General features: G+C 36.2%; 1 protein-coding gene across 5 annotated transcripts in view; it reads right to left on the reverse strand.

The window, feature by feature from the left end:
* LOC106153192 (uncharacterized) overlaps window positions 1-13297 on the reverse strand; it is a 39072-nt gene that overhangs the window by 20015 nt on the left and 5760 nt on the right. Inside the window, exons 1-2 of one of the 5 annotated variants that reach the window (XM_087002639.1) lie at window positions 7158-7443; window positions 246-463 (exon numbers count right to left, since the gene is read on the reverse strand). In XM_087002639.1, the coding sequence (XP_086858765.1) occupies window positions 246-463; window positions 7158-7194 (255 nt within the window). In that variant the 5' untranslated portion in view covers window positions 7195-7443. Of the gene's footprint in view, window positions 1-245; window positions 464-1402; window positions 1700-1758; window positions 1777-2126; window positions 2176-7157; window positions 7444-13297 lie in introns of those variants that run through there. The other 4 variants (XM_087002640.1, XM_087002641.1, XM_087002638.1 and 1 more) reach the window with 4 other exon arrangements.

Here is a 13297-nt window from a genome sequence, read left to right on the forward strand (position 1 = left end):
TTCACTATCCAGAAAATCCCATCTGCCTACTTTCCAACAACAGGGTGCGCTAGTAGTCTGTTATAAAAATGTTAAAAGGCGGTGAAACTTGCTCATCCTTTGGGTATTTTGGTTGGAAATAATTTTTGTTGATGCTGAGGTGTATTAACTCAGTTGTCAAAATAGCCTTCATCATCCCAAGTGCTTATACTTTTTTCCTAAAATGAAAAAAATATAAAGATTTCAAAGCACATGTAGACACTCACCTCTAATGATGAAGTTGCCAGGCAGTTTGTATCTGCACGACTATTGCCATAAAAATCGGATAACTTGGCACGTGGGGGGCACATTTCTGAGTTTGGGACCTGTCTACCATAGTGGGCAAACTGGATACTGATGGCCGTCTCCTTGGGGCACGTCACATCGAGGTAGTTGTAGTCACAAACAAATTCTTCAAATGTTACCAGCGTGCTTGTCAGTAAGTCTGGAAGTAAATAGAGACAATGCAAATGTGTTATTTTAAAGAAAAATTAAAATGTGAGTATCAATATAAAAACCACAGTTTTTTAATTCATTGAAAAACTTTTACTATTTCTTCTGCTGCAACAAAAGTAAATATCTGGAATGCCTTAAATTAAGCACACTGAGAATTTAAAGTGGCCTATTTGGGTTTATTACAATGCCTTTCCCCTTCCAAAGCATTTACAGATCCAACAGATTTAAAATATTGAATTACAAACATAAAACATTCATATCCGCTTAGAAATAGGACTTTGGGTCACTTCTTTCAATTCAGCGTAGTCAGTCAACATGGAGGGGGGAGGAAAGCCTTTTTTCCCTCTGACTACTCAGTGAGCTAACTTACTGAATGGGACAAACCATCTCATTCCATCTTTAACATGGAAAGATTTCTAAATTTACTTTTTGATAAATGTTGTCTATGCCAAAATTCTTGAATTGTTTTCATGCTCACATTCCTTGTTATCAACTGTTTTGACAGGTCTTTTATTACTGTGAAAAATATTTGTTTGCTAATTACTACTTAGTTCACATCAACTTAGAAACCACAAAATCGAGTTTGTTTCACAAATCACCAATAATTTCACATCTTCAAAGCCTTATCAACCAGGGGACAAATAGTGCAATCTGCTTCTTATGAGCTGTGGTCGTGTACTGAGATTAAGTGGAGTATGAACTGATAATAGGTGATACACGCAGATGTGAAGGCAACATCAATCAGATCAACACAAACTTGTGGATTTGGCTTCAAAGATATCTTCAGTAACATACACGTGAAACTGTGGATTTTAGACTTGAAAAGTCCAGAAATGTAAATGTTTTACATTTACGTTCAAAACCTACGAACAGCTTAAAAGATCAGCCCCTAACTAAGCTCCGCCCTCCCGAACCATTCCTAGCTCACCTGCATACAGGATCACACTGCCCACATTCATGCAGTAACAACACATCAGTGCTGCTAAACAAGGCTGGCATATACACATCTCCTCCATGGCAAGATAACAGGTGCTTCAAAACTTTTGTCCTCTTTCTTTGAAAATCTTAGAATGAAAATATCACCTCTGTTTTGTGGTGAATGATTATAACATAAGTTTGATCCTTTTAATTCACGAGCATACTGAAGTGACTACCCAAGCGTCCACTTAACTGAACAGGCATTGTCCAGTTTGACTATCTCCCAAGGTTCACCATGCAGCAAAAGTTATTTCTCCCCTTTGTTCAAACTTAACCCCCCAAATCAAAGCAAAATGCTAAGCCTACATTGCTTATTTACTCAACACAAATGTTATTTGGTCTTCAATCGAAGTGGAATAATATCAAGCAAACAAATGTCCAGTCCCAGAGTATCCTTCACCTTGGCAGTCTGTGGTGGGCAGGTAATACTTGATCCCTTAACACACAGCAGAAAAGACTGCGGCACATGCTTTTACCTAGTTAACAACATAGGTTCAATTTATCACTGGCCATCACAGAGTGTTAGGTAAGTTTTGCTTGAACAATGACAAAATAAAGCGTGACAGCTATAAAAATCCTCTGCTGGCTCTGACATAAAGATATCCTTCTTTCAGTAATTCAGCCTTGCATAAATAAAATTTAATCTTTAGGGGGTAATTTTTCTTTGTACACACCAAGTAACTTGATTTCCCTCAGTAAAACCTGCATTTTCCTCTGGAATTAAACAACAATGGTGTTATTTGCAAACAGCTCAAGTGGCCTAGGGTTAGATAAATGTCCTAACCACCTGCACTTTTCAGATTATATTTAAATCTCAATGGAGGCCCTTTTCAATTAAAATAAAACATGAGACGACACAGAGATGCAATCCCGTAACTTGGTTCTCCATTCAACTGCCACAAAAGTATCTGCTCTACAGTTGATGTAAACACAGAGCTAAATAAATGATTTTAAAAATCCCAAAGATTACACAGATCAGGTTTTCATTCTTCATCCCTTATCCTCAACCCTACCATTATCTTTAATGGGGTTTGACAACCAATAATGACTCAAGTGCCATCCACAAATTGCCTCATTTTAAGCTCTATTAACCACAAACCAATCAAGTATGTCTTATGTAAAGCACTTTTTAAGTTAAGTGTTAATGGGCTTTTGGTTGCCTTATCTAGGCTAATTGATAGCCTGTTATAACATTGGAAAACTAGCCAGGTATAATAGTCTTGAGAAATACTGTAGTTCCACTAAACAAGGTCTGTGTCTCTGTCAACTTCTATAATAATAACTCCTCTGAGCTCATAAAGTGCTTGATAACTGATGATGACAATTACTTGAATTGCATCAAATTCAACATTTCTTCAATATATTTGTAATTTTCTACACAAGCAACATATCAGTGTTCAAAAACTTGAACAATTTCTGTAATATGATGCATTTTGCCATAAATTGTACTTCACTTCACCGCACTTCCGTTGGCTTCTTTCACTCACTTTTTTTTAAAGCATGCATTAAACACCTATCCCAAGCTGTACCTGGCTGTCATCCCCTATACAGTTCCCTGCCATGCAAACGCACTCACTCATTGCCTGTTCAATGTCTCCATAAACAAACCTGAGCTGAATGAAACAGGAGGAACCAAGAACTCAAATTCTTCAATTACAAACCATAGAGTTAAAGAAATAATTCCAGTCACTCTGGGTCAATGGTTGCTTGATTGGAGAGCTTTTGAGGCAAGGGTTATGTGGAAAAAATGTTTTCTTGAATGTTTTCCCGTCAAAGAGTTGCAAGGGGGAGTTTGAATAGATGGCTTTCTTGCACATGAGCTGCTGTGATTCTTGATGGAGCTTTGATGATGAAAACTCTCTTCCTATAAGCCAACGATGTGATGCTGATAGTATTATGCACTGATACTGTGGTTTTGACACCTTATTTAATCCTGTGAACACACTTAACTTGATCGTCTGGTTTGTGGTTTTTGTGGTCTACCAAATGGCAATATTACAGCAGCATGCTTAGTGCACATTTGGTATCGGCATGGTGCTGCATAACATTCACTCCTGTATGAGAGTGAGCAACCACTTTAAGTACAATGTATTAAAGGTACTTATGAAGGTACTTACAAAAACAGACTTCAAAAGAAAATCAGATACAAAAATATTTAATACTTAAACACTGTATCCAAAACACTTTTCTCATAAGCGAATTTTTTTTTTTAATCATTTTTACTCTCATAACACTTTTTTTTTTTGGGGGGGGGGGAGGGAATACTAGTAATTACCAATAATCTTTGCATTCACTTCCAGCAGACTTTTCTACATTCCATTTGAAAAAATAGACAAGTGCAACATTTGCTAAGTGGTATCTAGGAGTTTCTTTTATTTTGATACTGATTAGTGGTAATGTAGCAGGTCAAGGGTACACAGGTACCACATACCAGGCCCTGATGACTGATGAGGCAGGATCATTTACTTAACCTTCTCACTAAGTGAACAACAGGCACTAATGTTCCTGCTGGATGGGACTTGTCATTTTCTGGTCAGAACTAAATTACACTTGATTAAAACTTTGCATGTTTGTGGAAAAATACATGATTTTTTAAATTGAATGCCTCCATCTGAACAATGTAACGGGAAGATGATGAGGTGGAAACTATGTTAAATGCCAATCTTTATTTTAGATGAGATATGAATCATCTCATGAGTGCCCCGTCAACCACAGAATATGAAACTGAAAACAGGTGGCTTTTTGTTTTTCATTATATTTAAATTCCTGATAAAACACCTGGTTGCTTGCTCGTTCTTTCATTTAAATATCCAAATATTTCCCCATTATTATTATTTTTTTAATCTGTGCTCAGAACCTGCAGTTTCCAGGCTTGTTAGACACAGCTGGCTGCTCTTCCTTCAAGTTACAAACAAGACTTGAGTATAACCAGAAGGCCCATCACAACACAATACAAGCATGTCTTACTTAAATTTCACAATTATCAACTTCAGGGCAGATTTCAAGGACATAATAAAAAACAAGAAGACATTTGATGAAGTACACAATGATGAGAATAACCAGTTGCTGGGAGTTATACCCCCTCATCTACAGTGATCAAACAAGAGTCTGAAGAGACAGTGTCATGTTCTCTGCTGTAACCAGAAGGCAGTATCATATACCATCAAGATAAAAAGGTTATGAGTAATGGGCGTTTGTAAATTCCCCCTTGATCTATGTTTAAAATCTCGTGCCCATTTTTCTTTGTTATTGTGGAATCCACTGGCCCAGTTTTACACATACTAATATAAACTATTAAAGGCTTAAAAAGTCTTGGTATGTTAATAAATGCACAGTTTTTCTCTTCTTTTTTCTTCTTTATTCTCAATACCACTTCTGTCAAGAAAATAATTTATTTATTTCTTACCAAATTTCTGTGATTTTGTGAAATTCTAATTCAAACATATGCATACTTTGAAAAATGACAAAGGATACTTTCTTCTACCAGCATAAACTGAGACCGTGAGCAATGCTATTACTTATGCAGGCAAAGGTCTGATTTCAAAGATCCTTAGCATTTGTGACTTCTGATCAGGAAGATTAATAATGCCTTCACCACTTATCTAAATTGCATGACGTTGCCATACGACTTCCAAAGCAACATGGTTTTCCAAATCAGCCTGTTATATAAACTTCTGTAAAACATTAAGCTGGATAGATTCATTCATTGGAGTAAACTCCATTAAAATCAGTGGAATTTATAGTGTTGTAAACAATACTGATATTTTATCAATGTTAAACAGCCAGCCTGTTCATTAAAGTCAATATTGCAGCTAAACAAAACAGCAAACTGATATTTTCATTTCCCCTGACATGTCCCATACATCAGAAGCCAACAAATAACCTCTCAAGCAGCACAAGCTGTTTCTTCTAATGATCACTTGAACTCTAATGACAGCAGACACTGTGTAGTGACAGTACAGTCAGAGTAGATGTCGCATGTTCGACCTAGGTCAAAGATGACAGTTTCTATAAAGAAGTGAAGTCATTTAACTAGTGAAGTGACAGCCGCCATTATCATAAAGGTTTAATGATCTAACTCAATAGATATATCTCTTTATGTCTTATTTTTTCCCTCCAATTTTGTCAAAAAAATAACAAGAGTTCAGCACTCAACTTCTGATTAGATACTAAAACTGATTTAGTATTAGATCAAGTAAATTGTTCTTGAGTGTTAAAGGAATCTGTTTATTATCATTGAGCAAGGCTAGAGGAACATGATGCCTCAGGTAAATCTTAGTAAACAAGACTTGTAAGTTAGCTTTGGCCATCCTTGTGACCTGTAAGGACTGCTTCATACAGAACAGAGCATGACAGGGAATAATGACAGTTACAGCTATTTCACAGAATTTTCTTCTAAATCATCATCTCTATTTAACAATTTCTGCTAAATTTAATTTTCTCCTAAGACCTAGCTAGAGATTTAAGATGAGGGGCTACAGATCTGTGGCAAATTAAATTTTCTGGGGAAATGAAAAGATGAGAAAGTTATGTAAAAGAGTAAATAAGCAGAAGAGAGAAAGTTGTCAGTGAATGTACCAAATCTTTCATAAAAGAAAAAAATGAAGGCTCTTCAAAAATTGAAATGTTAAGTCATAAGAATGATTTTAAAATGACATTCCTCATGTAATAAATGTATATAAAAGATAGGGTTGGATTTTTTCATTTTTTTTTCAATAGATACAGCAAAAATTAAAATAATGCATAGCTACATGAAACAGCATTTATAAGCAGCGAATGGCAGAAAACAAGAATTTAGATTATAAGTCACATGAAATATGCTGCTTAGTAAAATGTCTGTTGCAGCAGCAAGATAAGAAAACTTTTTCATCACTCTTTTTATATTAAGTAATCACTTCATGACAGTATACAACTGACAAATAACATCACATATTTTACAGTGGAATTCCAACAAAATTTATTCCAAGTGCCAGTCTATTCATCATAGGAAGCTGACACTGTGAGTTGCACTGTGTATAATTGCCCCTGGGTACTTCAGACCACTATAGTCAACTGGCTTAACCACTGCCCAACAGAGAACAACAAACAACATCATAGTTACCACGCTGTTGTGATGTAAATTCTGAGCATAATTGCCATTTGTTGATGATGCTTCAGAACTTGCATCGATTTAAACACATCAATATTACAAAATTTACCCTGCATGCATTTCCATAACTAGAATAGGGTGATATTGTGTGTATTTCCTCAAACTAAACATAATCCATGTCATTAACAATAAAATTTACATTTATTTATCTTATTTTGCAAACTGCGCACACAAAAAAAATTTCAATAACTTTTGACCAGTTCAGCAGTGGCCACAGTCCATGGTTTCCAACACAATGGCTAGCACTAAAAGTAACTGATCTTGCCTTTCCCTGTACAAAATGTGCACAGACCCTACCAAGTATCAAAAGTTAAATCTCTGCTTATTGAAAAATAAGAAAGTGCCCAACCGTGCATGTAATAACACAGCTATGACCAAAATATTTTCAGAATTCCAAAGCATTATGCCTGAACCCTGCTTATGAGACCATTTGTAATGACTTTCTGAGCGAAACTACCTCTGGGCAAACACAAATATTAGTTTCTGTAAAGCCACCGTGATAACATATAACAAACTAGGAAAGAATACGGACTTAATACAGGCTGTTAATACTTACTAGAACCAAGGAGCAGGGTTAAGATGCCCAAGCCCATTCTTCACATATGCTCTGGAGTATGTGTCACATCTTTGTGTATGTCCACTGTGAGTTGCCTTTGACCACCTTAACTGCTGTGGACCAAAGCCAAGGGATGCAGCATCTATACTCCTTTAGATTATACCTTTCACTGAGGCTAACAAGCCAGAGTCAGCTCCCTTAACCCAAGGTTCTCCGTATGGCTGTTAGGGAGTGATAGTGTTACACAACCTGACTTTGATGTTTTCCACACAATTGGCACTATTTTTTTTAAACAGTTAATCGGCAAAATTCAAATAAGCTCACCCTCCAGTGTGGCGATAGCATCACCCACTGGCACTGCATCTATGTCAGGTTCTTTCAGATAACTAACACTGGCTCCAAGGCAGCATGAATACTGACAAATAAAGTTTCACCAACTGTCCATCTAAGGCAAACCCTGGCCTAGCACGCCCTGTCCAGGCCTTTGTATCCCTCTCTATAGAAAACGGTTTCTTTCAGCACATTTTATTCAAACCATCTTGCCTTACAGCTTCCCAGATAGAGTAGACTGGGCCCTATAGGAGAGCCTGCCAACCATGTCTCCTTGTGTATAGTATAACAAGCTAATACATTACAAACCAGGCTGTGGGATTATCATGAATAGTGGCTACACAGTGGTAAACCTGCATGTTAAAATGTTTGCACACTTGGGGGTACACCACCCACAAGACGCACACCCCTGTATCACACTTGGCTGGGTTTTAATTTTGAAATTTCACAGGTTACAGCCCACAGTGACAAAGGGTTTACCCTTTTATGAAAATTGCACACTCGGTTCAAAATTTAAATTGGAGACAGCTATCTGTGTTAAAAACCAATGCCTCTGGCAAAGATGAATCAAAAAATATGGTAATAAATGATGATGTGCCCAAAGCTGAGCTATTGAATTGACAGTGTTTTTTTTTCTTCATTTTTTATTTGTTTGTAGACTAAGTGACATAGTAGTTGTGACATGTATTGATTTCAATGTGCTTCTTTGATTTATTCATTTGTTCATTCATTTCCCTTTCTCTGTCTCTCACTTTCTTAATTTAGGGGTAAGGGATGGGGAGGGTTAAAATCCACAAATAGCACCATTTGAAGAACAGTTTTACCATTTCGAAGAATCCACACAAAAATACCTTGCCCCCTTGATATAAGCTCACAAATGCCAAGTTGTCATCATTTTTCTGTCTACTGTTATCCACTGACAAAATTATGTCTCTGCAGCTCTATTATTAATGGCCCTGTTTACTCAAGTTTTTTAAAGGCAATGGGGCATGAAACTATTGTAATATAAGTGGGTGAGGCACGCAGTTGAAATGAATAAAAATGCTCTTCTAAATTATTTACAGAAATAGATCCTGTTCATCATATTCCTTACTTACCACACACATACATATACTTTTTCTATGGATATTTATTATTATCTCCTAATCTGTCATTTCTCTGGCAGTAAACTAAGGAGAGAGATAAAAAAAGTAACTGGTACAGACAGGCATGAAAAGCTAAGTGATAGGTGTTGCATGAAAGCATTCTTTTTCATTTAGGTACTAAGAAGTTCCAATTCTTTACACAACAATGTGGTGCCACAATAAAGTCATTACACAAGTCTTAGGGAGAAGAAGAAAATAAAAAAAAGTCTTTCAGAAATGAATCACAACCCCATCAATCATGACATACACAGGACTGTCAGACAAGTACAAATATCCTAAAACCTTTTTTTAAAATTCTACTAAATGCAAATTATCTTAAAGCATTGCTACCACTTGCCACACCCTGATAAAAAGGAAATGCAAAGTGAGTCCTGGCAAAAATATTTTCTCTTGGGAAATCTTTTCTACAATGAAATTCAGCAGACATTATAGCCTGTAAACATTGCAAGAAAGTAGTGAAAGTTAAGTCATAGTATTCCCACTTTCTTACACATCCTTGTTTTTAAACATTCAACAGTCTCCCCAAATCCTAACACTTGTTCAATTGGATTGATCTTAGCCAAACATTTTTTCATAATTTTAGTGTCTTTGTGTATTTAATGACCGTGTGCCAACTAAGTGTGTATTTTTAAATACACTGATTATCACTGAATTTATTGATTGAAGCCCCAAAGCCCATTTGTTTTCCTATTTCCTCTTGTAGGTATGTTCTTGATTTCCCTTTCAGTTTTCAATGAAGTATTGGGTAATACAGAATGGGTAATGATGAAGAAATGCTTCACAAGCCAAAGTGAGCCACGTTAAATTTAATTTGTTTTCAGCTGATTGGGGTTCACTCAAGTGAGTTTACAAAATAAAATGTACCAAATAGAAAATCCCCATTGTTCTTTCAACTACTAAATCCCTCAGCTGGATCCAGCACAAGTTCAAATGGCAAGGATTCAGTGAGGATTAGGGTGATGCAGTTAACAATATCTGTCATTAACCCAACCACAGAAGGATGTTTAAGAGGTTTGTGCTGGTTAACCCTGTGAACTATGTGGTCTTAGTTAAGCTGGTCCAGGTAGACTGGCAGGTGGAGCCCAGGTAAGGTATCCACCCACCTGTACAGGTATGCTTAATAGCACAGGTAACTAATATATAGACAACACCAAGAAGTAAATGATGCCAGAAAAACAGGTCTTCATAATTTGTCTAAGGCTGCATCTGGTTGTCAAAATCTTCCAGGCTGCATGGAACCAAATTTAACTGCAATTATTTCAATTGTCAAAGGATCATATTTTCACACTATATATATTTATATATATATGCCTTTTCTCTGCTGTAAATTATTTTCTTCAAATTACACTCGTATTTCTAAGCATTCTCCAGTGTTGTATCACTACCATCTCTCGTGCTAAGCCTGTATTCTTACCAAAGTGCATCACGAATGATGTGCTTTAATGAGCATTTTATGGGTGAAGATAAATGAACTTCTTTTAACTTAAGAGATAAAAATCAAAGACCGACAAAGATAAATTTATGCTTTTCAAACGTGAAAAAAGGTGGAGAGGGTCAGGTGAAGAAGATACTGGTACATCCAACATGTAATTTGGTGAGAATCTTTTTTCATACTTTAAAACATTCTATTGGGTTAAGAGAAGTCCATTCCACAAACAAGTGACTAACACCCCATTTCCATAGATTTTTAGATCGATCTATCCCTGTGGGGAGTCTCACTAGATTACTGTCAGCTTGGCCGGCTTAAGCGTCTGTCCCGCCTACTAAAAGCTGTAAGGGGGTAATTAACTATGGTGTCCGCTCGGCTGACTGCAATTTAGCCTGAACCCCCAGGGAGTTAGGTCGATCTAAAACTTAATCTTTAGATCGATCTAAATCTCTGGGAAAGCACCCTAACACACCTCCTTTTGTTTCCAACATACTCCTATAATCACCAGCTTTTCTATATTCTACTCAATTCCAGGAGGATGCATGTTAATCTGTCAATCTGATTGCATTCAGCAAGAGTCTCCAAGGAGTTAGTGCACATAAGCTAGGTCAACAAAATTCATAGTGAACGGTCCCTAAAATATCAGTGTGTCCGGCAAACAACACTTGAACCAATCTGCCATATCAGTTATGACCGTCTGGCCAAATATTTGGCAATGTTTTTCATATCAATGATCTCCGGCAAAGATGAGATAGCATTCTGACAATATTTGTCATCAGTTGATAAGTGATACAACTTTTATATAATAACCATGTGACATGAAACTTAACCATAATCACGGGTGACATCATATATAATCTTAAAATTTAACAGCAATGTTAGTGGTCAAAATCTAGTCCTTTTGTTTCTTTCTTTATGCATGTGCATGTCAGACTTTTCCATACTACAGAAAACAAAATCCAATAAAATTATTGACACAAGGCCTCATAACTTTCTCCAATTTTAATAAAAGAGATAAACAATGTTGTAGTTAAGAAGAAAATAACTCCAAAGTTCCTCATAATTCACATAAAAATAAAAAAAAAAGTGAAAAAGTTTTTCTTGTCTATCCAGAACATTTTGGCAATAATAAACTTCAAAGCTGTGCACCTTCTATGCCAATTTTCACCAAAACTGCATAAAATTACCTAGCCCTGCCTAGTACCCATGCTGTCCTGTTTATTTCCCCCATATAAAGGAAACACTTTGAAGTCTTTTTTCATCATCTGAATTGTCATTTCCTGCCCTTCAACCTTATAAATTATCTTTAGAGTACTAAGTTTGTAATAGTTTTTTTTTAATGTCAGCCTGGTTAGCAATGGCTAAAACTAAGGGTAATAAATAAGATAACCTTGAGCTAAATATAAACATTGGCTCCACTCAGGTAGGATGTAGAATATCACCAAATGACCTTTATCAAATTTTACCCAGGTCTATTAAAAATGGCAGCATTATTATCAAGATGTTGATCGTCATCATTTTAGACACTATTCTTCAAAACTGAAAGTTTATTAATAAATTTATTATTATCATCATTATTATAATTATTCCTTTATATATTTAATTTTGAATTATTTTTATAATGTTTGCAATTAGACTGATACAGAGTCATACAAAGAATTTAAACAAATACCTTCACCTTGTCCAACATTCCATTCAATAAAAATCAATTTCATATTTCTACCATGTGACAACCCCTGCCTGCACTTAGACATGACCCCATAAAAAAGAGTTGTCTTCAGCAAACCATATCACCAATTGTTACTTAAGTTTGTGTTTGAAAACAAAAGTACCAGGGAGGTCCTCTGCCCACCACAGCCTCTAACACCAGAGATAAAGGAGATACAGATCCCTTATCAAATTTCATTATGCCAAAATAAATGCATCTAGTTTCAGAAAATCAGCCCTATTGTGAAATTCTACACATGCCAGGTTTCAATTATGGCGTCTTTTAACTGCAACAACCCTGCACTAGGCTCCATGTTCTCCTACTTATAGAAAAATAAAATATCTGTGTCCAATCTGATACTGCTGAAAACTAGAATACATTAGGCTTATCTTCTCCCCAAGCAAAATTGAAAAGATTAACATGGATTTATTCCACAGATCCAGTTCCATAGCCATTTCTTTATTTACTTTTATTACACCTCAACTAAATACTGGATACCAGAGGGCAGTGCTGGCATGAACTTTATCAATATTTGTTACATAATGTCCTGCGTCAGGTCAGTCTGCAACCTCTCCCCCCCCCCCCCCCCCCCCGGTCACACCCCGCCTCCACATACAATTCCACTGAAAATCCTTTCCACTGCAGTCTACTAAATTCAATGAACAGAGTTTCAGCTACAGTTACAGCACCCCTTTCTCAAGAATTTTTTATCTGTCTTACACTTTACAGGTAGTTGTTTACAGTGACACCAGAATGTATACTATGTAGCAAATCAAGCTTAAGTTCTGGATGGGTGGTCTGAATTTCAAAGAGGCATCTGATGATCATCATTAACTTCTTTAAAAAACAAACACAGTCCTACTTTTCCCCACAAAAAATATAGCACATACAATGAGAATAATCCTAAAAAATTCATCAACTATGTTTTAGTCAAGTAGCAGCTTTGTTGATGAAACCAATATATCCTTGTAACATGTGATACAAAAGCTCCATAAAAGTGCAATCCTGTGTGGTCTTACAGAGGAGGTGAATGAGGGATGAGAGAGTCGTGGTATCAGTTAAAGAGAATACACACTGGTTAGAAATATTGTTAAAATGGTTGGTGATACTTCTGAACAAAACAGGAGAGTGTGGCTCAGGTAGAGGGGTTTAGGGGGTTCAAAATGACTGCACTTTTTTGGTGAAAAGGTCCACTCTGAATCAACTTTGGATAGAGGTTCCTTGTCATTTCCCAAGTTAGGTCAAGGCTACACCCCCCTCCTCCTCCTCCTACACACATGTACAAATACAATGAAAGCATTTTTAAACTGGAAAAGCAGTCAGAGAGTGCAGCCTCTGCCAAAGCAAATAATTAACTAATAACTGACCATTAATTAATCAATTAATCATCACCAAAATCTTATCATTTTTACCTCATGACATATCCTGAAATTTAATTCATTAATTGATATATTAATTAATTGACCATCACCAAAACCTTATCATTCCTTTCTTGGCCAATTTGTGACCTATCCTGAAAATTCAATTA

The sequence above is a fragment of the Lingula anatina genome, chromosome 1 (assembly GCF_051362555.1).
Source record: "Lingula anatina isolate TDL-2025a chromosome 1, LinAna3.0, whole genome shotgun sequence".
Lineage (NCBI taxonomy): Eukaryota > Metazoa > Brachiopoda > Lingulata > Lingulida > Lingulidae > Lingula > Lingula anatina.